Source organism: Marmota monax, unplaced genomic scaffold (assembly GCF_021218885.2).
Source record: "Marmota monax isolate L192 unplaced genomic scaffold, Marmota_monax_Labrador192_F-V1.1 WCK01_AAM20220418_F8-fsc00001, whole genome shotgun sequence".
NCBI lineage: Eukaryota > Metazoa > Chordata > Mammalia > Rodentia > Sciuridae > Marmota > Marmota monax.
In genome coordinates, this window is record NW_026693777.1 from 58,659,106 (window position 1) to 58,685,623 (window position 26,518).

General features: G+C 40.2%; 1 protein-coding gene across 1 annotated transcript in view; it reads left to right on the forward strand.

The window, feature by feature from the left end:
* The window catches only part of Aqp9 (aquaporin 9), a 42,725-nt gene extending 16,453 nt beyond the window's left edge, over window positions 1-26,272 (forward strand). Inside the window, exons 2-6 of the mRNA XM_046461417.2 lie at window positions 8,068-8,194; window positions 12,949-13,086; window positions 14,439-14,557; window positions 19,363-19,580; window positions 24,359-26,272. Coding sequence (XP_046317373.1) covers window positions 8,068-8,194; window positions 12,949-13,086; window positions 14,439-14,557; window positions 19,363-19,580; window positions 24,359-24,533 — 777 coding nt within the window. The 3' untranslated portion in view covers window positions 24,534-26,272. The remainder of the gene's footprint in view (window positions 1-8,067; window positions 8,195-12,948; window positions 13,087-14,438; window positions 14,558-19,362; window positions 19,581-24,358) is intronic.
* Window positions 26,273-26,518: the final 246 nt, after the last annotated feature.

Genomic DNA, 26,518 nt, shown 5'->3' on the forward strand with positions numbered 1-26,518 from the left:
CTATAGAAAATTGTGTCCTCCCTGAATATTTCCACTAATTTGGGGGAATATATGTTGTTTCTGATGACCTCCTATTCCATACAGTGTAATGGTCAAGAGTTCTGTGATCAAATGTTGGTTTTGTTCCCTTCCAATGGTACAAAATTAGACAAGTCACTTGGCCTTTCTCAGCCTCAATTTCCCCAACTGTCAAGTGGAGGTGGTGATACTTCCCTCTCAGAGTGATTGTGAGGTAATGATGGGGTAATGATAGAGCAATACAATATGCTTAGCATGGAATCTAGCATAAAAGAATGCATCAAATAGATGGTAGCTGGTATTTGTATTCCCTTATATACACTATCCTAGACTGACGAGTCAAGACATAAACATTTACAAAAGGCACATTATTTTTTTCATTTTTGGACAGTGTCTCATGCATCAAGGAATCATAGACTTCTTGCAATAATTACAAATTTACTAGGTGGTCTCTAATCCCAGGTTGTATGCACTCACACACATTTTGCAAAGGAATTCCTAAAATTCATTGACTACTGCTTTTCTGAAAGGCCTCAGTTTTTACATACTCTTCAAACAAATATTTATTGAGTGTATGTTATGCACCATGTGTTCTGCTAGGAACATCTCATTTTACACTTTAAAGGAAGTAATAAATATGCAAGAGATTTAAGAAAGGTCAAATACAATAAAACCTGTGGGCTGATTCTTCCCTCTCCCCATCCCCAGCAATTCAGTTCATGATAATCACTTCATCATGTTGGGTTTCATATTGTGTCCAGTAAACAGCTCATGACAGGGGTCATGGCTCAACTGGGAACTTATCAGCACTCCCAAACAGTATTTCTTAGAAATTGCACCTCTCATTTTTCACAACTTACCTTCAAACAAACTTTTTCCTCTTTTTCTGCTTTCTCTTGACAGTAAGAAAAACCTTTTTTCTCCTGCTTATGTTTAAATATTTTCTATCTTTCATCAAATATTGTTTGAACATGTACTATAAAGAAGAATAAGCTACCCTGAGGGACACTGTACTCTTGGTGGGGGACCACAAAACGAGGTGGCATATAATGAAGGAACGATGTATGGCTATGATTGACGGGGTCAATTGAGGCTTAATTTGTCAGAAAAAGTGCCATGAAGGAGGTAGGATTTTAGCTCAGAGTTAAAAATAGATTGTCTCTAGTGGGGGAGGTGCAGGGAAAGCACATTCCTTCTGTGCAGTACAGTGTGAGCACATGTGCAGAGGTGGGAATGACAGCCATCAGCTCAAAGAACTCAGAGTGTCTGGCCTGCGGCCTGGCTGAGCTGAAGATTCATGATGGGAGTCCTGAGACAAGGCAATGGAGTGCCCTTAATACCAGCTGGAGGATTGTGTTGGTACTTCCTGAGCGGTGGAGAGGTTGCAGCATATCTGTAGCTGTGACATCTAGCAGGGAGAATGTGTGGTGAAAGGTTGGAGGTAGGGACACTGGTCGGAGGCTACAGAAGAAGGCTCAGCAAGATATGGCACTCATTGGCTATGGGTGATTAAGGGAGGGAAAGGGAAGGAATACCAGATGATTCTAGACTGTTTGACCTGGTGATTAGGAATGGTGGAAAGCACCTCACATCAATTAATCACACCCCAATCCTTCTTTTCAAATGTTTTTCTTGCTTTTCCACTTAAATTCTTTCTATTAATTCTGCCTTGCACAGAACCTGATAATAAAAGTAGTATTTTTCTATTGTTACTTTTCCTCCCAGAGCACTAAAACCCCACCAAATATGAAATGTCTCATCTTTGGAGAATAATCACAAATACCAAAACAACTTGAAGGGCTTGTCAGCTTCACACTTCCCTTCTCTACTCCAAATCTGATTCCATGACTAGGAATGAAACAGCAACTATTTCTAATGTCTGTCATAGATGTATTTTTTACCTTGTCTGTATGGCCAGGAAGTGAGTTAGCGGTTAAGTTCATGGGTGAAACTGTCTTAATTCATTCACCCTGAACTGGAGGCTTTTTCTTTTTCTTTTTTTTTTTTGAGTTTACATTTAAAGCATTATCCTACATTTATTATTGCCCTTTGCTATTTAGTGCCTTCATTGATGTTATCCCATTTTGACCCTTTTGAAAAATTCTATGAAGCAAGCCTGGCAGATACTGTTTTCCTCTTTAAAAGAGGAGCAAGCTGAGACTAAGAAGAAACACATTCATTTATGCAACCAACAAGCATGGTAAAAATGCATGGGATCTTATTATTTAATTACCTCCAATATATCAGAAAGTGTTATAGTAGAGACAAAGAAATTTAATATACAATCTGGAGTATTTTTTTAATTGCAAAAGCCAGTCATAAATATGTTAACAGTTAAATTACATCATGTAGCCAAATGTCCCACCAGCTGTATCAGTAGCCATGAGTCAAAGGTATAAGGTTAATTCCTGCATTATGATGCAGTGCACCATATGGGAGGGGATGTCCATTTCTACAACCTAGAACTTATCTAGGTGAGACTCTCTGGAATTTTGATCAACCCCAGGGATCAGAGATGAAGGACAGGTATTCAGGAGAATAGAGATTTCGGGGAGAACACTATGCTCCTTCCACTTACTGGAATGTGAAAGAGACTGTGGTTCTAAGGATGGGCCTGAATAGACTCTGGAACCTAGATGATACTCATCTTTGGAACTCAGTCACGTGGTTGTAAAGAAACTGGGCCACATGAGGATGCTATTTGTAGGTGTTTGGGCCAATGCCTCAGCCAAGGTATCAGTTGGCAGCTGACATCAACCACTAGATACATGAATGCACAGGCCTTCAAATTATTCCAGTTGTCTAACCTTGGAACCAGCACCTTTGAATATAAATGGAGCAGAGATGAGAGTTTGCCATGCCAAATTCTGCCCAAACTAAAGATTCATAAGTGAAATAAACATGATTATTATAAGCTGCTAAATCTTGGGTGTGGTTAGTTATGCAGTACTGGATAAAGGGAACACAATATTCATGTAATATTTTGAATTACCATTGATCTTCAAATCCATTAGTAGATGCTGAGTCAGGTAGAAGGTGGCTCTATTTGCAGAAACGCAATTAGGTAGGTTGGGTTGATGAGAAAAGAGAAGTCTTGATGAGTCTATTTGGATAATATGAGTAAAAGATGGGTGAGGAGTTTTGGGGACACCATGAAAACTAGATCTGTGTCTTGGTCATGTTCACCATTTTATGCATGGTTTTGAGGTTCTTCAAACTCTTTTGGAGAAGACAACTAGATTAAGCAGGTCAGGAAGGTAGAAGAGACCTTTGGGGTCTATGTGATAGAAGGAGTTGTTTTGTAGACTCAGGAAACAAGACCCAATGAACAGAGACTACTAGCATATTATTGACTGTTGGTATAGAAGGAAACTTTAATTACTGTTTTCTAGCTAGGAAACCAGATCAGGCACTTTGAAAAAAACTAGGTACTGACTGCATAGAGTAAAAAGTGTAATTGAATTTCAGAAAGGAGAGGTCATATTTGGTGAAAAGAATATGAATGGATGATAAGCTTTCCTGAAGGATAGACCTGAAAAGTAGACAGGACAGACTGCTAACAGTCTCTTTCTATATGAAGCTTATGAAGTATAAAGCTGTGGTACTTCTTAAAGTTAGAGCAGAAAAGCATGTTGAAAAATTTTATCCGCAATACCATGCAGGATAGTTTTTTTCAATTTTGGAGGGGAAAAAAATACACTGAACACACAAAAGAAGGCAAACAGAATGGGCAGCCATTTCTCCACAATCAGACCATGATACACTAGAATATCCAAGATCTTTTTGCATGGTGCCAGGAATACAAGCATAGAAATACAGGAAGCAGGCAGGGGAAGACACTTTTAGGCAGTACCTATCTTCTCTGTTGCTTTTCAATCTACAATAAATATATTTTAAAATTAAGACCCAATGCTACAAATCTAGGCTGCAATCTTCTGAGTGGTTATTCTCATGAGGATAACTGAAGCCCCCACGTTGTTCATCTCTACTCCTGTTCCTTTCCTTCAGCCCACAACATTGATTATCTTCTCTAGAAAAAGCAATTTCATCATGTAGGGTGAAAGAGGAGAACATTAATCATAGTGAAATTTAACAGGCAGAGGTCCTCCCAGGTCCACTTGAGCTATTTAAAGCTTTTATATTCCCTCTAGACTAGCACAAGTATGTGTGCCTCAGAGCCATGAAAAAGGGAAGGCGCTCATTTGGAAAGCAGTGACGGCTCTGGGTGTGTCTCCTCTCAGCCCTGGTTGTCTAGACGGGTCATCTCAGCTGTCAGTACTATTTTATTCCTCTTTTCTGTAAATACTATTAAAATGCTAGTCAGTTTGGAAGTTGTGCCCAGAACATTTAATTGGCTTTAAATGAAAAGCCAATCTGGGTTTAATTCTGACAGTTGTTATAATAGATAGGGATTATAGGGAAAAAATATGTCAGATCTATGTGAAATTGGTAGGCTATGAAATGGACTCGGGATTTTTTGCAAAGGGAATGACAACATGTTGCTGCTGCAACTTCATCTAATGTTCAGTACCAGGGTGTGGAGCCAAGACTGAGTGAAGTCTGAGTCTGCAATGTGCGTGTAAGGTGCAGAACAAAGGCTTCTCTCTGAGGCCAAGCTCTCCTCCCTCTCCCTACTGCCTGCAGTTAGACATACAAGGTGGATGTGGCTTAGCACTGGAACACACCAGACATCCAAAGATCATCCATGTGCCATCTATCCTCTGCTTTCCTAGAGGAGTAAATGGAAATCATGCTATGTGTATTAAATATCTCTTAATATCTGTTTATAAATTCCGTTGCTATGAAGGACCTCACAAATGAGCCCCCATGAGAGTGATTTAGAATCAATTAATGTCTATCAGAAAATTGTGTACAACTTTTCATACTTCACTTTGGGACTCTTCTGTTTTCATCCCTTGGTGAAGAGACACCATGCCTGGTTATTATTTGCCTGATAAGCAGTCTTCACATTCTTAATCTTGTTTTTCCTAAAATACATTTGTTTATGAAACTTTACCTAATGTCTTCTACTTCTTGCTTGATATTGAACACTCCTTCAAGTTACAATTGTCTCCCTTTATCCACAGTTTGGCTTTCCACAGTTTGCTACTTGTAAACAACAGAAGAAGGGTAAGAATAGTGCAGTAATATATATATATATATAATATATATATATATATATATATAATATATATATATATATATATTACTGCACTATTCTATATATATATGTACTAATATATATATATTACTAATATATATATATATATATATATATAGAGAGAGAGAGAGAGAGAGAGAGAGAGAGAGAGGCTACTTTCATATAGCTTTTGTTATAAGTATACTGTTAAAATATTATAATTGTATTATTAGTTATTGTTGTGAATATTTTACTATGCCAAATTTATAAATTAAATTTTATCATAAGTATTATGTTAGTTGATTTTCTGTGAATAAAATAAATACCGGAGATAAATCAATTTATAAAGGGGATAATGTTTATTTAGGGTCACAGTTTTGTAGGTTTCAGTTCATGATCAATTGACATCATTGTTTTGGGCCTATAGCAAAGTAGAACATCACAATGGGGGCACGTGGTAGAAGAAAACCACTCACCTCATGGCCAAGGAGCAAAGAGAGGAAGGGACTAAGATCTCGAAATTCCCCTAATGACCTAAGGCCTCTTACCAGACCCCATCTTTTAAAGTTTCGCAACTTCACAATAGCACTATCCTGGAAATTAAGCATTTAATACATGGGTATTTGGGGAAATTTAAGATCAAAATTATAGTAGCTATGCATGTATAGAACAAAATTCATATATACATGAATATATATCATATGTATATATGTGTGTGTATCTATTTATCTAGTTTGGTATTATGCACAGTTTTAAGCAGAAAATGGAGACTACTGCAATTTTTCTTTGGTTATGAAGTCCAAACTTAAATATTTTTCATATTTTAGAAAAAGTTTGGTCAATTTGACATATAAAAATAACTCATCTAATTATTCCTACAGACCAAAACTTTTATCTCCAGGACCATGAAGCTTTATACACTGCAATGTGAAGACAGCTGATGGCCATTTGCTATCATTTTTTTCATTATCAAACTTGTATGCAATCATCCCATGTTTCACAAGAACCCTCCTTCACTGTTTCTTTAATGAACTATGATTAAACAGCCTTAGCCAATTATCTAACGAATGTGCAGAACCCATTTTTTAAAATATTAGGAAATATGTGGTTAAAAAAAGAGGGGTGCACAATGAAAAGTGTTCTTTCAGTACACAACCATATAATTCTCCTTCACCTCACCAATGACATCCAACCCCATTCCTGGTGTTTGTGTATTCATGGAGAGTCCATTTTTTATAGAAATGAATGCATACCATGTATTTTAATACAATTAGCAGCATCTTCTAAAAGAAAAAAACAAAGAAGAAAAAGCTTTAATAATATACCCTTGGGATCTTTGCATTGTGGTTCATTCAGCTCTTCCTCACTCTCTTTTATGGCTGTCTCATAGTCTGCTGAATGGATGTATCAAAGGTAAATATTTCAAACTTTAATGAATACTGATTCCATTCTCCAAAATATGTTCTACCAGCTGAAGATTGTGGAAGACTCTCTGCCATACTTCATTGTTCAGCTGTTTGCAGAGAGCTTGCTGTGAGCACAGCACTGTGTTGATTCCATAGTGAATAGAAGATGCAGTGAGTTTGGCAGCCTCAGCTCTCCAGGACACTGTAGATTCATTAGGGGAAAAGACATAGAGATAAGGAGGGCCTAGTTACAAAATCTATCCCCTGGGCTGGTTTTTGTGGCTCAGCGGTATAGCGCTCGCCTCGCACATGCGAGGCCCTGGGTTCAAACCTCAGCACCACATAAACATAAATAAATAAATGAAATAAATAAATAAATAAAAGATATTGTGTTCAATTACAACTAAAAAATAAATATTTAAAAAAATCTATCCCCTACAGTTTGCCTGCATATTAGTCTTTCTAATTCATCCTACAAATGCCCATCCCATGTATTGATTCGTATATGATTGTGTGCCTGATCCAGCTTATAATGGGAGCCACTAGAGCAGGGGTCTCAAACTCAAATACCTACAAGGGCCAGGAAGCCCACCTAAATGAGTGAAGTGAAGTAAATTGAGATGGGGTGAGCCAGTTAGGAAGGTCCAAGTTCTATTTAAAGGGAGCAACCAATAGTTACTCTGCTCCAGAAGATTATTTTCCCAGGAGCTACTGGATCTTCTGATTAATTAAAAGAAACCAAAGGTTAAGAGATATGTCACGTTCCACAACTAAACACTCAAGGTCACTCCAGGTGAACCGGAATGCACGAAATAACCACACAGAGACAGAGAAATACCTTTTTCTTTGGTTCCTGTGATGGCTCCTCCAGCCTTAGGGGTCTATGGAAAGAGAGAGAAGTACGTGCTGAACCCTTTTACTGGGAAGAAGCCATTCAAATGAGGCAAGGGATAGGATTACAAGGGAACAGGTGAGTGTACTTCAACCACTATGGGTGCCGCCTACTCCTAGGCCTTGTTAGCCTTGTTATCCCATCGAGGGAAAAGACTGCGTCACGAGTCATGGCACTACCACAGGATCTCTCAGATCCCCAGGGTGCATCAGGACTTAAAGGTGCATGCATTTGAAGTGGCTCCCCACAGAGGTACATGTGATGTTTCTCTTTTCTTTCTTACAATCTCATGTGAATCTAAAATCTTCTCAAAATAAAAATTCAATTTTAAAAAGACTGAAACCTAGATCATTGTGTGAAATTGCCTGATTTCTAAATGCAGGCAAAACTTTCACATTGCACATACCAGAAAAATCTATCTGTAAGCTAGAAGCAGGCTGGAGCCATCATTTTGCTATTTGTGCATAGTAGCTGGAACATTGATTTGATTTGGATGAAGCCTGAGGCAGCCCATGAGTTTGCTGACAAAAGTCTTGTTACTATGAGTTTCAGTTGCTTTTGACCATGGCCATCCCCATTTACTGATTAATCTTCCTCTCTTCTTCTTTCAGGTTCTTGGATGTGGCTCTGTTGCCCAAGCTATCCTCAGTAGAGGACATTTTGGAGGAGTCGTCACTACCAATGTTGGATTTGCAATGGCAGTTGTAATGGCCATTTATGTAACCGGGGGCGTCTCTGGTAAGCAGTAGAAATAATGAAAGACACCATTAGATCAACCATTCCAGTGTACCAGCACAGTGGTGGGTGCTTCACATATCTTAGTTTATTTTTATTTCAACAATCCTATAAGAATGTGTATTTAATCCCATTTTTGTAGGTGATAAAATGGCCAATAAATGTTGAATGACTTATGCAAAGACAACATTTAACAAGAGACAGAGTCAGGATTCACAACTGATTCACTCCTAAGTCTGGTTACTGCATCATATTCTTCAGCAGCAAGTGTCTTTTATTTGCTCTATCCTATACTTAGAAACCTATGAATAGCTCCATTAAGATCACACCAACAGAGGCAAATCCCTGAACCTTTATCAAAAGCAATCAGAGAGTCTAGGTCTCTTGCAAAATGGATGGTGCAAATCTTCATCTAATTCTGCCCTAAGAGGTAGGCTGATTAGAAACCATTTGGGAGGTTCTGAGAAGCAAAATGAAAGAATGATATTTAACTCAGTTGAGAACTTAAGAAGCGAATCTGGAAGGTACTCTATCTTTCTGCAGCCTGGTGTGGGTACTGGGCAAAGAGGCAAGACTCCTGGTGATAAGAGAAGAAAGGGAACTGAGAAATCACTGCATACTGAGCACTGTGCTGGGTGCCAAGCCTTCCTAATCTCCTTTCTCTTTTACAACTACACTTGGAGTTGGGTATTATTGTCTTCACCCTAGAGAGAAAATTGAGGCTCAGAGAAATTCAATAATATGCTAGACAGCCTATAGGGGCAAAGACAGAACAAAGATGTGATCCAGGTACAGGTGATAGTGAAGTTCATATTCTTACATAACATTTTCAATGGTCTAAAATGAGCAAAAGGAGCCTGACAGAGGACCCTGCGGTTATGCTGGCTGACCTTGTAAAAAATGCTGCCATTGGAGTGCTTAAGAATGAATGATTGTCTAGACTCCTGGAGCTCCTGGGACAAGGTCCCTGAAATGGTCATTTATTAGCAGGCACTATTTCCATGTTATAGCCAGGCTTAGATCCTGGGGTGTCCAGTGATAGCTTCCTGTGTGTGTGATTTTTTTTTTTTTTTTTGTCATGCGCAGTGTCTTCATTCGAGTTCCTGTTGAGCTTTTGCTGTGATCCCAGAACCATAATACCTACCTCAAAGCAAACTTTAAGTGGGGCACAAGAACAATCATGGGACTTCATTGAATTATCTAGGCTGGATTAGAGTGCAGGTCTTGGTACCAACAAAAACACTCTTAGCTTAAAATAAGCATGCTCTATTCTATTCCCCACAAGCTCACAGTATATTCACATAAATGATTTCTGAAAACCATTTAGATGTGGGCATATTTTCAGAAATCTTTTAGGTGGACAAGGGTTGGAATATTTTGCTTGCATAATACCCTGAACTGCACATTTTCAAGTAGTAGTATTAGACCCAGACACTGCCTATGTAGTCAATACACTTCATTGTCACTATTAAGCACTAATCTGTCTGCATCTATTGTTATAATTGGAGAATATGGGAGTCACCATAGGAGGGGAAAGGACCAACAGGGACCAACAGGAAGGTAGATAGAGTGAGGGGATGGCATGGAAACTTCTCCTCTGGCCCCTGCACTGGAGTTAAGCTTTGTGGGTAGAGGGGTGAGGGCCAGAACTGATGGTACTGCTTTCACTAAAGATTGTTCTCAAGGGAGGCCCAGGACCTGACTACATTGTTTATGAGAGAAGTTGAGACCCCAAAATATAATTAGAGCAGGGTCTGAGCCTGGCTGATGAAAAATATATCCCCTATAGCCCCATCTTTGTTTGAAATCTAGCGTGGTTCAGGTTCCCCGATGACTGGTGCCTTAGAGACAAACAGAATCAGGGACACACCATGATATCCATACAGACAATAGCATCAGCATTGGCTTTAGCAGCTGCAAGAATAGGAAAAGAAAAGTGGGAGGTGACTATCTCATGATGGCTGTGGCTAACATGTTGGTTTGTGGCCACATGTAGGCCCTCTTTGAGGATTCCAAAAATAACCAGCATATACTGAACATAAGTATAAATGTGATTCCATTTTGTGGTCACAGATTGGTGAGGCCAGCTGACATTGGCTTTTAAATACAAAATATCCTCTTTCTATAAAGAAGTTACAGCATCTGGCCCCCTCATGGACGTGCCAATAAAAACCAACCAATCAGAACTGAGAACTCCCTAATGTTGTAGCACCCCACACAAGGTATTTAGGCTGCCTGATGGCAATTTTTGAGATAATTTTATAAGTAAGATAAATTGGCAAAATAGCCAAGTTTAATGATAAATGAAATACAGGTATTTCTTTCACAGAATTGTCTAAGGGTATGGGGTGAGGGTATCAACTTAAAAGAGAAACTTGAAAGTTCACTCTGCTCACCCAAGACTTTCATTTTGTGCTTCATGAGCGCCAGTCACACCCCTGGGCTCCTTATGAATAATCTGATCATCACAACAACTTTGGCAGAGCCAGTATATGACTGCAGGACTCTCTGACTCTACTGCTCATGTTCTTTGCACTACACTGCCCTGCCTCATCCTTGTGATGAGCCAGGAGTGAGCATTCAGCTCTGCAGGGAGAAATTTTAATTATCCACTGGGACCCCAGCCAAAGGGGGCAGGGTGCCATTGGTTCCCTCCCTTTCTGAACCCTTCTACTGCCTCTGGAACCCTTTTCCTCACTGCTTTGTAAAGTATCCACCCAGACACACCATCTCCAGCCCCCAGACAACTTTCCCTCTTTGGAGATCTTTGTAGTCTAAGTTATCTAATTAATGCTTCTGATTGAATACTTGCTATCTTATCTCGAATACCTGCTAAGTGTCTTGCATTGTGAGAGTTTCAAGGTGAATAATGGTTCCAACCTCAGGATGACTGTGAGGGGCTAAAAAGTGTGAACCTACCTATGGGGAATTTTGTTTGGAAGAGGACCTCATTCAAGAAGTCTCCCATTGGTGGATTGATCTGGAGGGAAGCATTTTTTGTGGGGGGGGTTCAAGGTTATTTCATAGAACCCCATTGTCCTTTTTCAATGGGTCCCTCCAGGTTGGCTGAGTGGCAGCTGCTCTCCACACAGCCTGTGGGAGAAGAGGAGTAGGGCTGGCTTTGGCGACTGCCCTGCATGCCCATGTTTCCTGTCTTCCTAGTAAGTAGTCCTCTGTCATCTCCAGAATGGTGGCTCCCTTGGATTTAAAAGTAAAACACAACCATTGAAGTGTTTGTAAGGTTTCCGGGTAATCTTTGCTTTGATATCTTGGCATTTTTATGCCCATATGGGTCCCTGAGTTGCGGAGGCAAGTGGAGAAAGGACCCCTGTGGTTGAGCCCGCAGTCAGAATACTCCTACAAGCCCACTTGGTCTTGAAGACTCAGGAGAAGCATGGCAGACTCTGTGGTGGGAGGGTGTTAGTCAGCCAGCCCTCCCATGTTTCTGAGGAAAGCCAAACAGTGCAGGACTAGCGTCATCATCCTAGTTACCACCATGGTGGTTATCATCTCTCTTGTTCACGCCTATATCTGCAACCTGAAAGTCCACATTCCAATGCGGTCACCTTGACAGTGACTATCTTTCCTCCACACAAAATGCTATCTGTGTTCCTCAGGAGAACATCTTTCTTTCCTGGAAAGTGAGCCTACTTGCTCAAAAATGATTATTAAAATTCTTTATTTTGTTCTGACCACCACTTTATAACTATGGTGAAGAGGAACTTAGAGTGGTGTAACATAGAACATTGGCTCTGAAGTTTGGATAAAGCTGGATATGAATCCTGACTCTACCATTTACTGATCACATAGCCTAAGACAGTTACTTTACTTCTGGGCTTCAGTTTCCTCACCTGTTAACTGGAATAGTACCCATCTCATTGGGTTCTTAAGAGGTTCCAATGCACATAATACCCCCAAGATAGTATCTGGCAAATGTTCAATAAATGCCATTGTTCCTAGAAAAACCAGTGGGGAACATTAGTGACCTTCCAAGAGCAAACCTTCTATTTGATTTTGTGAATAGATGAAAGCAAGGAAGCTGATTTCATCAACTATAATTTGGGTTAGGTGACATAAGTATTGCGACATTTCTGTGTGAGAGAAATGCATTGTTTATGCAGAAAAACAAAGGAAAACCCACCCAGGCAATATAATCACCTAAAAATAAAGGAAGTCCCAAACCTCAAGGAGAGTCACAACTATCAACCTAGGGACACTTCCCCTTAGAGCACTTTTCAGGGCTAAGTGCCTTGCATTGTGATTGGTTTTATAGCCCCTGGGAATGGACTAAGGAAGGGCTAGGTATAAATTTAAATATATATATTGTGTTAAGTATATTGACTTTAAGACATATATTGATGTTAATATTTTTTATCAATCTATTTAGAGTTATTGCTTTTCCAATAGATAAAACCCCATAAAAATAAAGAATGTGAAAACAGGGTTTCTATTTCTGACTGCCTTTTCATGAAAATGAACATTCCTAATGATACCATGAGGATTGTTAGTCTTCTCTTCCTTTCTCCCAAACTCCCTGTCTCTTTCCGTGTCTCTCTTACACGTGCACACACACACACACATACACACACACTCAATCTCACACACACACACACACACACCTCTTTCTCTACACATACATTTGTTTGAATTCTTCTAGAAGTTTGAATTCTTCCTGAGGTCTCTGGACATGATTTTCTTATAAAATTTCCCCTCCAGGCTTGCTTTCTGACATGCCAATCATCTTCTCTTCCTTGCAGGTGGCCACATTAACCCAGCTGTATCTTTCGCAATGTGTGTCTTTGGAAGGATGAAATGGTCTAAATTCCCGTTTTATGTGGGAGCCCAGTTTTTGGGAGCCTTTGTGGGGGCTGCAACTCTTTTTGGCATTTACTATGGTGAGTAGGATCCCTCCATTTAAAGGTTATGAAGAGCTGGGCATCATCTGAAAGCCCAAATTTCCTGGTGGGGAGAAGTGCGATAAAGCGAGAACAGGAAGCACTCTAGAATTGATAGGACATTCTAAATATCAGATAGGGAGGCCAAAGTCATCATTTGGGCGAATTTATGAAGCTTCTTAATGAAAATGGGGACATCTTAAGTGTCCCAGAACTTAGAGAAACCTATCTTTATACTCAAACCTGCAACCTGTACACAGTAGTCCAACAGCTTCTCCTCTGCATTCTCTGAATTGTCTGAGATAAGAGGAGCTCCGTGATGGCAAAGACTCTGAGAAGTAAGTGTTTACATATGGGGTCTGGGAAATGTTTTTGAAGGGGAAAGCACAGCAGAGAAACAAGCTGGATGGGGGAGACTTGACTCCCTCCTCTCAAATAGCCCATGTTCCATTCTGCAGTAGACCTCAGGGGAAAACAGAGAACTGGTAATCAAAGACCAGGCTTTAGTTCTGACTGTCCATCAGTAGCTGTGTGATTTAAACAAGTCATCTGATTGGTGGACCTCAGTTTCTTTTTCTGGAAAGTGAGAAAAATGAACTAAATGATTCTCAAAATCCTTCAAACTAAGAAATATTGGGATTCCATGAAATCAACTTCTAAAAGACTTCCATCTAATCCAAGGTGAGCCTCCATCCATTGTGATTATCAAACACAAGACCTTAGGAACTGGAATTATGAATCAAGGCTTAAGGAAATAGGTCGTAGAAAAGGGCATTCCCCCACCAAGTGTTTCTCTGGGAATTAAAGTCTATGAGGACTAAAGGGGAATGTAAGAGCAGACCAGGAATGCAGAGAGCCAGCTGCTATGGCAAGAGAGGCCTGGGGTCAGTGCTGGCTGTGTCAGTGGCTGCCATCCCCCTTGTTCTAAGGCTCCAATGGCCATCCCCCATCTCTTCACTACAATGCGACACCTTCAGGTTCGGGAGTGCACTACTGAGAATATCTCTAAGAACTAAGAATTCTGCCTAGAGCAAGTTCAAACCCCACTTTGGCTTTAGGTTGATTTTGAAAATTCTAAGAATTTTCCCCCAAAGAGTATTGGTTTCCAGGACCCCGCTGACCAAGGATTTGGGTCAACTTTGGAGTAGACCATCAGCGCAACCTAGGGCTTTCTACCTTTGACCACCATCCTGGGATTCCCCCCAGGCATCTCTAAGACTAACATACTGTGAAGTCAAGAGAATAGGTGATTCCTGAGTGTTTGACTGCTGTTGTTTAGCACGAGGCCTGGCATAGGCTCCCCTTGACCCCTCCTAGAGAACACTAATGTGCCAGAGCTCTGTCTTCCATAGATGGACTTATGTCCTTTGCTGGTGGAAAATTGCTCATCGTGGGAGAAAATGCAACAGCGCAAATTTTTGCAACATACCCAGCTCCATATCTATCACTGGGGAATGCATTTGCAGACCAAGTAAGTGTAGATTCAACAAAGACTAACTTTGGTGAAAAGACATGAACTAAAAAGGGAAATGTGTTGGAGCATTATGGGCCTAACATAAAGGGAGGATTGTATTTCTAAAGTCAGAGGCCACTGGGCACAACCCAAGCTTTCTTAATTGTTTTGCCCTAGCAGAAGTTGATACCACTAAAAAAGTATTCTGTTGCCTTTAATGTACACACTTGTTTCACTTAAGTTGATGTCCAGAAAAACATGGATGACTGGACATTTCAACCCCTATAGAGGCAAATGTGGTTCACTTTATGATTGTTGTCTCTGTTGTGTTCATGGTCCAAGTATGGAGGTTACAAAAGAAGACATGTTTATCTCAATGCAAGGACTATGCAGTGCAATCCATGAGCCTGGGCAAAATTTATCCTCTCTATTTCACCATAAGTCTAGATTTATCCAAACTCTCAGATAGATAAATGTTCTCTGCCTTATTGACAATTTTGCTGACTGCTTGCACCAGAGAATTTGTTGTGTAGCCAATAACACCACTATCTTGTTTGGTTTGTGTGGAACCAACATGGTCAGCCTAAGAGACTCTTCCTCCCTGGCTGTGTCCCAAGAAGGCTGCTGGTCATCTTGGACAGGGAAGGAGAAAGGGAGTATTTGTACAGTGGGGCAGACCAGAGTGAGCATGTGTATAAAAGGGTCTTCCAGTTTACCAACTATGGCCACCTCTATTCCATGGATGGATGAAAAACTGTGTCCTCTTGTTCTCATTCTTTTCTTTTCTACTTTGATCAACAAACCAAACAGCAATGAGTGTTTATTGAGCACTCGTTATGTGCTCAGTCCTATGTCTGGAGCTTGAAGGACTGATAATGTGAGTTGTAAAGATTTAAGATTCAGAGTCAGTACTTGAATTGAGATAAGATTTCTGTCCCTATCTCCCTGGGTGGCTTCAGGAAATTACTAAACTTTTTGAGTTCCAAGTTTTTCACTGGTAAAATGGGGATAAATATTAGCCCTCATCAGGCTATTTCAAAGGATAAAAATAATAAATATGAGGAAAAGACATTGGAAACAGTATCTGCCCAGGAATTTAGAATCTAGCTGAAGAACAAAATGATCACATAAGAACAAGAGCACAATGTAAAATAAAATACAATTACATAGAGAACTGGACCATAGGGATCACATTAGTCATCTGGAGCAGAAAGTCTAAAAGACCTAGAACAATAGGAAAAGTTTCAGTGAGAAAGAGAGGTGGTTGCCAGAAAAAGGAGTGTGTAAGCTGCAATAATAGACACACAAATGAAGTAATAAGGGTCTGACCTTACTCTACACTGAGAGTATTAGACTCTTCTCCAAGTGCCATAATTCTAGAAGAGGAAACAAAAAGATAATGATAGCACACAAGCAATGAGTGGAAAACAGGGACATGTGTATGTGGGTTTGAGTGGGAGAGGGATGGATGTGATGGGACATGATAGTACCTTTCAAAGACTTGAAGGGCTGTCAAGCAGGAAAAAAAAAAAGATTATTCTGATGTGTATAGTCACCTACTACCAAGGAGATTTGGTGGGAGCACATTGCCTGGTATGTAATAGGTGCTCCTTTTTTCCTTTTTGGCAATGCTATGGATGGAACCCTGGGCCTCACACATGTTAAGCAAGTGCTCTATCGCTGAGCTTCAAAAATTATTTATTAACGAATGGGTGAGTTCATAAATTAATGAAATTATGGTGAAACAAAGTCACATTCATAAGAGGAAAACTTGTCAGAAATTTCACCTGAGCTAAATACAAACTCTGTTTCTCAAGGACAACAACCACTGGAGATGCTGGAGGCACATCTGGTAGCCTCTAGATGCTAGAGTGGAGACTAAATGAGAGGGATTAATAATCAGGAGATTAAGCCTCTGGATGGGGGACAGTGTAGGATACATCACCTTTGAGATCCTTTCCAGCCCTGAGAATGGTTAGCTGCTTGGAAATAGGAGTTTTCCAACTAGAGAAAATTGGAGCCATCTGAAGGAAATGGTCAGGAGAGCAGTTCTTTCATAAATTTAGGACAGCAACACAGAAAAAAGTATGAAGAGAGAAGAATGGAGGGAGAAGGAAGAGCTCACTGAAGGTAAGATGGCGGAGATCCCTTAACTCTCTGGCATCAGACTTCTGACATCTCAATTCCTATCTTCCAATAAGGAGCAGCAACAATACCTGACTGATGCATCACAGAGTAAATCCCTGGCACATATTGGGCAGTCAACAAATAGTCATTTTGCTACCCTTGGCCAATCCTCTTTCCCTCCCTCTCTGCTTTCTTCTCTCTTTTGCTTTCTTGATGGAATCTTCTAGAATTTCACATCTTCTCCCAATTCTTTTCCTTAAGATATTTCACCAAGAGTTTGTTAACAAGGAAATTGCGTGGTATCTGGTGAGTGGAGGTCCAACCTCACTGATGGTTATCATGTCTTGACTGACGTTTATTCATATACTGTCACCTAACCTTTCTTCTCTGTGTCCTTGTTTCAGACTGTGTTGCCAGTTCCTCTATGAATCATGATTTTTAAGCCAATTATTATATAGGACAAAGTAAAAAAACCTAGTACTCTAACCATTAGCAATCCCTGAAGTTTCTCTGTCTTCCTTTGGCTTTAGTAGGAGTTCAGGAGAAGGCCAGTTGTCAGTCAGCTAACACCCAGCAGAACTGTTGACCACCTTTACCGTATATCTGGGCCACCTTATCTCAATATTATAGTTATCTCTAAATACTATTCAAGTATTTTTCACAATTTATTTAATAATCATTCATTTAGCCAATAAATATTTATTGGGCTCCTGTTTAGGCAGGTATAGCTCCAAGCATTCCTTCTTAAAGGAGCTCAAGGCAAGATGCTCAATCTGACAAATAAACAGGGTGATTGCAAGGTGATTAGGGTAGTAGTGGAAGTAAAGTAAGAATGCAGCAGAATCTCAGGAGCAGGAGCTTCTACTCTTCTCCAGAGCCAGGAAGGGCTTTCTAGAGGAGGCTACTCTTAGGAGATGTATCTCTGTGAATATAAATTATTTTAATATTATTATTTTGGAAAGCTGATTAAATAGTTGTTTTAGTCAGCTTTTTTGCTGTTGTGACTAAAAGATCTGACCAGAACAATTTTAGTAAGAAAAATTTATTTGAGGGCTCATGGCTTCAGAGGTCTTAGTCCATAGAAGGCCAGCTCCATTCCTTGGGGCTCAAGGTGAGGCAAGACATCATGGCGGAAGAGTGTGACAGAAGGAAGCAGTTAACATGGTGATCAGAAATCAGAAAGAGAGTTCTCCACTTGCCAGATACAAATATGTACTCCAAAGCCATGCCCCCAGTGCCCACCTCCTCCAGCCACACCCTGCCATGTCAATTACCACTCAGTTAATCCCTATCATGGGATTAATTCACTGATTGGCTTAAGACTCTCACAACCCAATCATTTCTCCTCTGAACCTTCTTACATTGCCTCACCTGTGAGCTTTTGGAGAACACTTCACATCCAAACTATAACAATGGCGAAGAATTGAAACTCTAAAATCAGTTACTGGTTTCCCATTCTGATTCTTTGTTTTTTTTGCAGCTTCGTACCCTTGAGCATGTGTCTTAAGCTCTCTCTACCCAAGTTTTCTCATCTATAAACTGGGAATAATAATAGAATTATCTTACAGTGTTATGACGAAGTTTTAATAAGTAAAGCTGTGAAGTACCATGGGTAAAGTACATGTGCCATTCATTTCAAAATGTGCCAGCTGTTCTTCATATAAAGTATATTAATGTTCAGTAAGTAATATATATGGGTTTGATGTTAAAGCAAAATAATAGTTTAGAAGATTTAGAAAACAGAGAAGATGAAACACCAGCTATAACCTACAACTGCAGAATATCTGTTGTCATTTTGTATGGTCTCTTATGGTTATTCTTTTAGGTGGGCTTTTAAATATAAAATACTACATATAATTCTATTTTTTCACTTAATGTCATAAGCATTTTAAGAGTGACTACATAGTGTTCACGTTTACAGTTTTTAGTGACTTTTATAGTAGACCATGAAGTGGAGTTAGCTCTTTCCTTAGAGATATGTTCTTAGGTGGCTTACAGTTTTTAATACTATAAATAATGCTTAAGTAAATATGTGTTCTATAACTTTTCCATGTTTTAGATTATTTCTATGGTATAATTCTCAAATATTCAATAACATTAAATCATATGAATAAATTTATAGTTTTTAAATGAATGTTGTTAAGTTATTGCTAAATTCCCTTTCAAAAGCATCATGTGTGTTTAGTTCCACTAGAAAACCCTGAAAGAACCAGTCTTCTTTCATAAACATTTGCTATTGTCTGCATTTCTTTTATTACAAATCATATTTTCCCATTTGTTACCTAATTCAATTTTTATTTCATGATTTTTTCTGTCCGTTTTCTTTGCCCATTCACCTATTGCTGCTTTGCACTGTTTTTCTCACCAGTTTGAACAACCTCTTCACTCTTTTTTTTCCAGACTGTAGCTGGCTTTTCCTTTCAGCTGACAGATTACCAGGATAGTGTAGCTAACTCTCTAGGGCTGGACACTCTGGGTCCAAACCTGCTGCTGCTTACCAAGTGTGCGCTCTGGCGCAGGTAACTCCTCTATAAAGAATAATTATATTGCCATCTACATTTAAGATTGCTGTGGAAAGAAAACCCGTATGCTCACCCAGTGTGTGTTACTTATTACTTAGTTTATTTTTGGTGAGAAGGAGTGAACCAGTGTGCAAAATACAGGTTAAAACTCCTGCATATTTTCTCCCTCTCCAGGTGGTGGCCACCATGTTCCTCCTCTTGATTGTCTTCGCCATTTTTGACTCCAGAAACTTCGGGGTTCCTAAAGGCCTAGAGCCCATTGTCATTGGACTCCTTATCATTGTCATTTCTTCTTCTTTGGGACTGAACAGTGGCTGTGCCATGAATCCAGCTCGAGACCTGAGTCCCAGACTTTTCACTGCTTTGGCAGGATGGGGGTTTGAAGTCTTCACGTAAGTAACAAGGTTGGGGAAGAGAGAAAAGGATGAGTGCAGTGCCTCATGGGGAGGGCTAGGCTGTGACGTGGAGATCCGGAGGTGTGCAGATCAGAGAGCAGAGGTGAAGTACATGCTCCGGTCATAAACAGGGGCACTGCACTGGTGTCTTGTGGCCTTGTGTCTGTACGTATGTGAAAGAGAGAGGGGGAGGTAGGCAGAGAGAGAGGCAGGGTCTAGGTAAATTCAATACAGATAGGCCTGTCCCATATAATAATAATATTCCCTAAATTTGTCTATAGCTTTATGTGAACGTTTTTGTAGTATAACTTGTCCATATAACTTTGTAGCGAAGTTGAGACTAGATTTTACATCTTCTCATGCTACCAATGGGCTCCTTATTGTGAGTCATTCATTCAGCAGATCCTTTTGGACCCTGTCTATGCTGCAGTTATTGTACTAGGCAAGGAAATTTTGAAATCAGTAAAAGGCACTTGCACTGAACAATGTCAATGCTTTGGCACTCCCTGAAAGTGCAGAGGGAACACAGAGAAGGGAGCCATCAACTCTTCCAAAGACGTAGGGAAAAACATGACCCATGAAGCAAGGGCTGAGTTGGGTCTTAAAACAAGAATAAGAAATTCCTGACAGAATGGACTTACAGAGTCTGTGCCCCAGACACAGCAAGACCCCATGCTTTCTGCTTCAGAATGTACCAGAAAGTGCCAGTCTCCTAGGACAAACTTTGCCCATGAACTCCTTCCCACTTTCTCCTCATGAAGTCACAGAGGCCCATCCCTTCCACTATGACAACTGTGTATGGGCAAGGAACTCACTTTGACTCACCAGGAAACAGGGCTCTAACAAGGAGTGAGGGGAGTAGATAAAACATGTGTGAGCAAATCCCACTGTAATGTTTACTGTGGGGACAAAGGACTTGAGTGTTTCTAAATGCTGACCTGTACATCCAGTCAGATGCTAGACATAACTTTATTTAAATGAGAGTTTGAGTTGCCTTTCACAGGTGTGAAAAACAAGCTGTAAAACAACTGATCCTATTCAGATCACTACCACAGATACTGTTAAGAGCTTTCAGAGTATAAATATCCTGGAGATTTTATCAGCTCTCTTCCTGCTATATCCACAGTGCCTGGATGAGTAAGTGCTGTGTACCAGAGGTCTTTTAGGGGTTGAAAGATATGAAGAGAATCGAGCACTATCCCCTATCCTCAAGAAATTTACAATGCAATGAATTTTCTAGAACAATAGTTTTCAACTTGAGGTAGGTAGTTTTACCCCAGGAACATTTGACAATGACTGGAGATATTTTTAGTTGTCACACCTGGGGGTGGAGAGTGGGATAGGCACATATAACTGGTGGCTAAAGGCCAGGGATGTTACTAAGCATCCTACAATACACGGGACAGACCCCATAACAAAGAATTATTCAGCTCACAATGTTAATAGTGCTGTGATTGAAAAAGTCTGTTCTAGAAAATGAAAACATCCCCAACTAGGAAGGATCTCTTGTTTGCTCTTCCAATGGAGCAAACAAGCATGTGTCCTAAAGGTTTCCAGAGCCCAGAATTTGTTCATGAGTTTTTTTTAACCCTACTTTCAGAAACTTAATCCCAGAGATCACATACCTCTCCTTCCCTTTTCAACCCTCCGTAGTGATTCATTCAAAGTACTAAGAATCATGACTGTTTCAAAACAGAGATCTTTCCCAGTCTCACTTTGCCTTGTTAAGTACATTGGGAGAACCCAGGTCTGTGGGAGACCCTGAGCCCTGTGTTTCTCGTTACCATCGGCATCTTTAACCCATGTGCATTGTTTATTCATTTGCTCAGCTACCTGATCTCTTACAAGGCCCTGTGCTAAGATGATAAGACCCAGTCGCTGTCCTTCACCAATTTATTTATATTCTATGTAAGAGGTTATAACGTAAGGCTCTTATACAAGGTTAAGCTGTCAAGTGCCATTAAGGAGATCTGACTGATTGATTCCAGGAGTTGAGAGGTGGTTTATAACTCCAAATTTAGGAATTATGGGGGTGGGGAAATGGGAGCATTTTGCACTACTTGAGCACATTTATACAAGCAACAAAGAGGATATCTCAGGTGGAAAGGACCCTGTATTTAACCACAGCATGTTAAAATAACAAGCAACCTGGAATAGAAGGAAGGATGCATAAAAAGGATACATAAAAAAGGTTGGAAATCATAAGATCATAGAGGATATGGACTCCCTGAATAATAATTTTGAATTTTTCTATTCTGTAGGTTATAGGGAGCAGCAAAGTATTTAAGGCAGATGCTTGATATGCTTAGAATGTCAGTTTAGCAAAATTAACCTGGCATTACTGTATGAGTTGAAAACGGAGACTACAGGAGTAGAAATCTGTTAGGAAACATCTGGAATGGCTGATGATCTTCAACCAAAAAAGTTTCCCCCAAAACTTTGAGGGACTATAGGCTTCCCACATGTCCCCCAACATGTCCCATCCTTTCAGGGTCCTCTATCAGGTAAGCACCCTAGTAGATATTCTAGCCTGGTCTACCTCCATGGTCTCAGATACAGGCAGGACTGCCTTGTGCTCAGGCTCTCAGGTTCTCAATTGTCCTGCATGGCAAGCAGTGGAGGACAGGCAGGGGAGTGGGAGCCAGAGGAACAGACAAGGGCAAGAGCCAGCAGACCCTGGCTGACTCCTACTCTAACCGTAGGAATGTTTTCCATCAAAGTTCACTCCATTATTTCAAATCAGGATGTTAATGACTTAATGGGTGAAGGATCTGTTGACTGTTATTAATTTTTAAAAACAGTTTTACCCAAAGCAATGAGTCTCTAAAGTTGCTCCTTTAGTCAGTTAACACAGACATGTTCCTGGCAGCCACCAAATCATAGTGTACAAATAATCTCTTCCCTGAGTGTATATAAGACAGGGCTGGTAAAGAAATCACATCTGAGCTCATCCATTTATGATTTGTACCCCTGGCACAATGTGTCCAGCCTGAGAGAAGGAAGAGAGTCCAGCGAGTGATAGGATTTGTACCCTGGCAGATACCTGGATCTTAGTCTGCTAAATGAAAGGGAAAGATTCACTACATAGGAAATGATGCACCGACTCATGCAGCTTACTCTCCCTTCACATGCTGACCTCCAGAGAAGGCTTCCACTTCTTTAAAGCCAAATGGGAGAAGCAGCCACCCCCCACACCTCTCATACAAAAATCTATCCAGATTTGAGAGCGTGGGAAAGGGCGTCTTGAGAGTGGGCAGGGCAGCATCCTCTCTCCCACGCAGCAAGAGTGACATCTGGTGGCTGCCCTACTCAGTCTTCGTGCTCTTCCCAAGCCTGCATTGGTGATTAAGATGTTTGACTGAACCTGGATGCTTCAGGTGGAAGGCAGTGTGCAGATGAAGGCGTCAGAGTTGACAGAGGAGTGACTTGCCCAAAGATTTTCTGGACTGTCCTGAGGTTAGAATGAGATCTGGAGTCTAGGATGGGACTCATGTTTTCTACTTATTTCCTTAATTTTTTCTAATCAAGGTTTGCTATAACAAAAAGTCATATGGGGCATCATATAAAAATGAAAAGAAAAGCCATGAATCCTCTTAGCTCCAAATTTAGGAAATAGGAATTATTAATCTTAGATTCAAAATTCTCTCCATTATTTCAAATCAGGATGTTGGGATCCACCCAGAACATGGTGAAATCTCCTTTGGCTCCCTGGCCACTTCCATGGCATTATTCTGATTTTTTATATTTATCATTTTTCTTGCTTGAAAACAATGAATGGTCTTATCTTAAATGTATATGTCCTTAACAGTATACCACTATTTTTTTTCTTCTGAGCATTTTTGGTCTTTTCTTTGGAGCCATTTAAATGGATTTTCTCTCTCCAAAAAAGGTAATGACAATTCTCAAGGCCACCTTTTCCCCATCCTTTACTAAGTACATACTTCACAAGGCATACTGAGGATTTCTAGATGGAAAGGAGAGTAATGGCACAAAAACCTGTCAAAGCATACCTCTGAACTATAATATTAAAAAATAGCACTGATTTAAATTGTATTCAATAGGTAATTCACAAATAGGCTTTAAATTATTTTTTGGTTCTGGGAATTGATCCCAGGGGCACTTTACTACTGAGTTATATCCCAACCCTTTTCATTTTATTGTTGTTTTTTGAAAAAGAGTGTCTTCCTAAATTGCTGAGACTGGCCTCAAACTTGTAATCTTCCTGCCTCAGCCTCCTGAGTAGCTAAGGTTTCAGGCATGCATGACCATACCCTACCTTAGACTTCTGAAATATTCATTCATTTATTATTTATTTTGATTGCTGTCATGGACTAGTGCTACCCAGGAATCTCCACATTCTGAGCATTCCCTTTCCATTCATAATTCCCAGACTTAATTATTCCAGGGTCAGGGAAAGGACATTCTTGAATAATTGACCTGAACTTTCCCAGATGGCCTAAAATCAGGTGTACTGGGAAATATAGGATGATGGTTTCCATGCTACAGTGAATACTCTTTATCTTATTTTAGTTATAGATAGACCTTTATTTTATGTATTTATATGCAGTGCTGAGAATCAAACCCAGTGCCTCACACATGCCAGGCAAGTACGCTACTGCTGAGCCCCAGCCCCAGCTCAGTAAATACTCTTAAGAACTTTTGCTGAGTTAAAAGAGATCTGTGAGCAAGAGAAACACTAGCTGATTAGAGAATAACTAGGTGGTAATATCAGAGGAAGGCTGAGAATATGTCACTCATTTCTTGTTTGATTTCAGAGCTGGAAATAACTTCTGGTGGATTCCTGTAGTGGGCCCTCTGATTGGTTCTGTCATTGGAGGTCTCCTCTACTTTCTTCTCATTGAAATCCACCACCCAGATCCTGACCCAGACTTCAAGGCAAAAAAATCTGAGGACAAACAAGAGAAATATGAACTTAGTGTTATAATGTAACGGCATGCTTGGTTCCGGATTTGCAGTTGGTTTGGTGTGTTCTTTAGGAAAAATGGCATCCAAGTGTGTGTGGTTTTTTAAAACTGGGGTGAAATCCACCCAATTTTCTCTGCTAGCCATATGATCGCAAAGACATCTGAGTGAAGGTTTGGAAACACTGATTTCTTCTCTACCAGTCACCCCGCTCCCCAGAATAGCACTGACTTCCACCTGAAACAGTCTTCTCTCTGCCTGTTTACTCTGTCCTTGAGGGGACTCCTTATTACGAGGTGAGCACTAATAACTCGGAACCTTGACAATGGACTGACTTGGATGGTTTCAGCTGTGTTACTTATATGAAATGGCGTCACCAAAAGCCTCACCTTCAATATCTACAAATATTACATTCTGAGTATCAACCAAAACTTACACTGAAAGACAAAAGTGGTTTCAGTTAATATGCATGAACTAGAGAGTTAAAGGCTTAGTTTTCTAGTTAAGTTGTACTACTATCTTTGCATAAATACTAATATTCTCCAAATCTAGGGATGTTAGAAGCAGTAGAATCCCATAGTAAGCACAGGGGAAGGGCATTGTGGCATTTAGAAACCTCAGGAGACAAGATAAATTTGGGAAACCAAATGGAATTTTTTAAATGGAAACCATTTATCAGATTAATCTCTTGCTCTTCTGCATTTTAGAGGGCACCAATTAATTTCCTGGTCTTTTCTATATAATAGCCTAAAATACAATTCTAAGCTTAGTCATGAAAAATACATCGCTCTACATTTTTAGTGCAAATGTATTTCCCTAATTGCCCACTTGAGGACAGACGCTTGGCAAGTTAAGTCAACGGCTGCACACATCTATTACACCGCACATGCTCCAGAAGCCAATCCTGAGAAAGCACACTGCTCCTGGTCCAGCAGACTGTTCAAGGTGGAAAGCCCCTGGAAAGATAACCTTGCCTCCTTGGGCTTTACAGTTCACAAAACGTTTTCATACACATGATCTAGTTTTATTCTAATAATGACTGCCTGAGGTAGATACCATGATGCCCACTTTTCAGATAGAGAAAATCTCAGGGAAGTTGACTGAGTTGTCCAAGATTTTGTGAAAGGTGAACATTGTCTAATGTATCTCCTCACCTTTCAGAAGATGGATGACTGGTTGAGAATCCTTGCCAATTTTTCCTGACTGGGCAGAAATGGGATCCGCAGCTTTCAGAATATATGTATCTTATGGCTAAACTACTCCTGAATCTTAGGGCATGAGATCTCAAGATCCCACTTTGTCTGGTTTTGTTCCCAGTGTTGCTGATGCACAAGTGAAGGAAAGAGGTAGCAGTCTGAACAGCTTTCATCTGCTAAAAGCATTATCAGAAGGCCTCCCTTCATAAACCCCCTAAGTCTTGCTCTTCCTTCCCTGCCAGCCCCACACATGGCATTCAGGGAATTTTGTCTTCCTCTACCTCTTCCCTGTGAAGTTCCCTAACTGATGGTACTTTCAACCAGAGCATCTCTGTGAGTTACAACACTAAGAGAACTGGAATGCACCTTCAGTCCAAATGTCAAAAGCCCAGAATTCCAGAGGCATCCAGCTTCCCAACTACTTGGTGATGCTAGCAGAACAACAGAAGGCAAATGGAAAATGTCTCTGATGGCCTGTGTTCTACAACCTATGGACATGTGAAAAAAAATTTTTTCTTGCTCTGAAGCTACCTGGATATTCCCAATTTAAAATAAAATGATTGGGTGGTTGTTGGGTTTCTCTTTTTATTTATGTAAGTATTAAAACTGACAAACATACTGGTTCAGAGGTTGTCTATCCTATCTACAAATCAAATATCCTGGGAAGTTTGTCCCTTTGGTTCTGTGTCAATATCCCAAGTGATTCTAACATATAATAAGGGTTGAGAGCATCAACTTGAGTCATATGGGTCTAAGATTTCTTTGAAAATCATGTCCAGTGGTGACCACTCTGGTATTCTCAGAGTCTTGGGATCC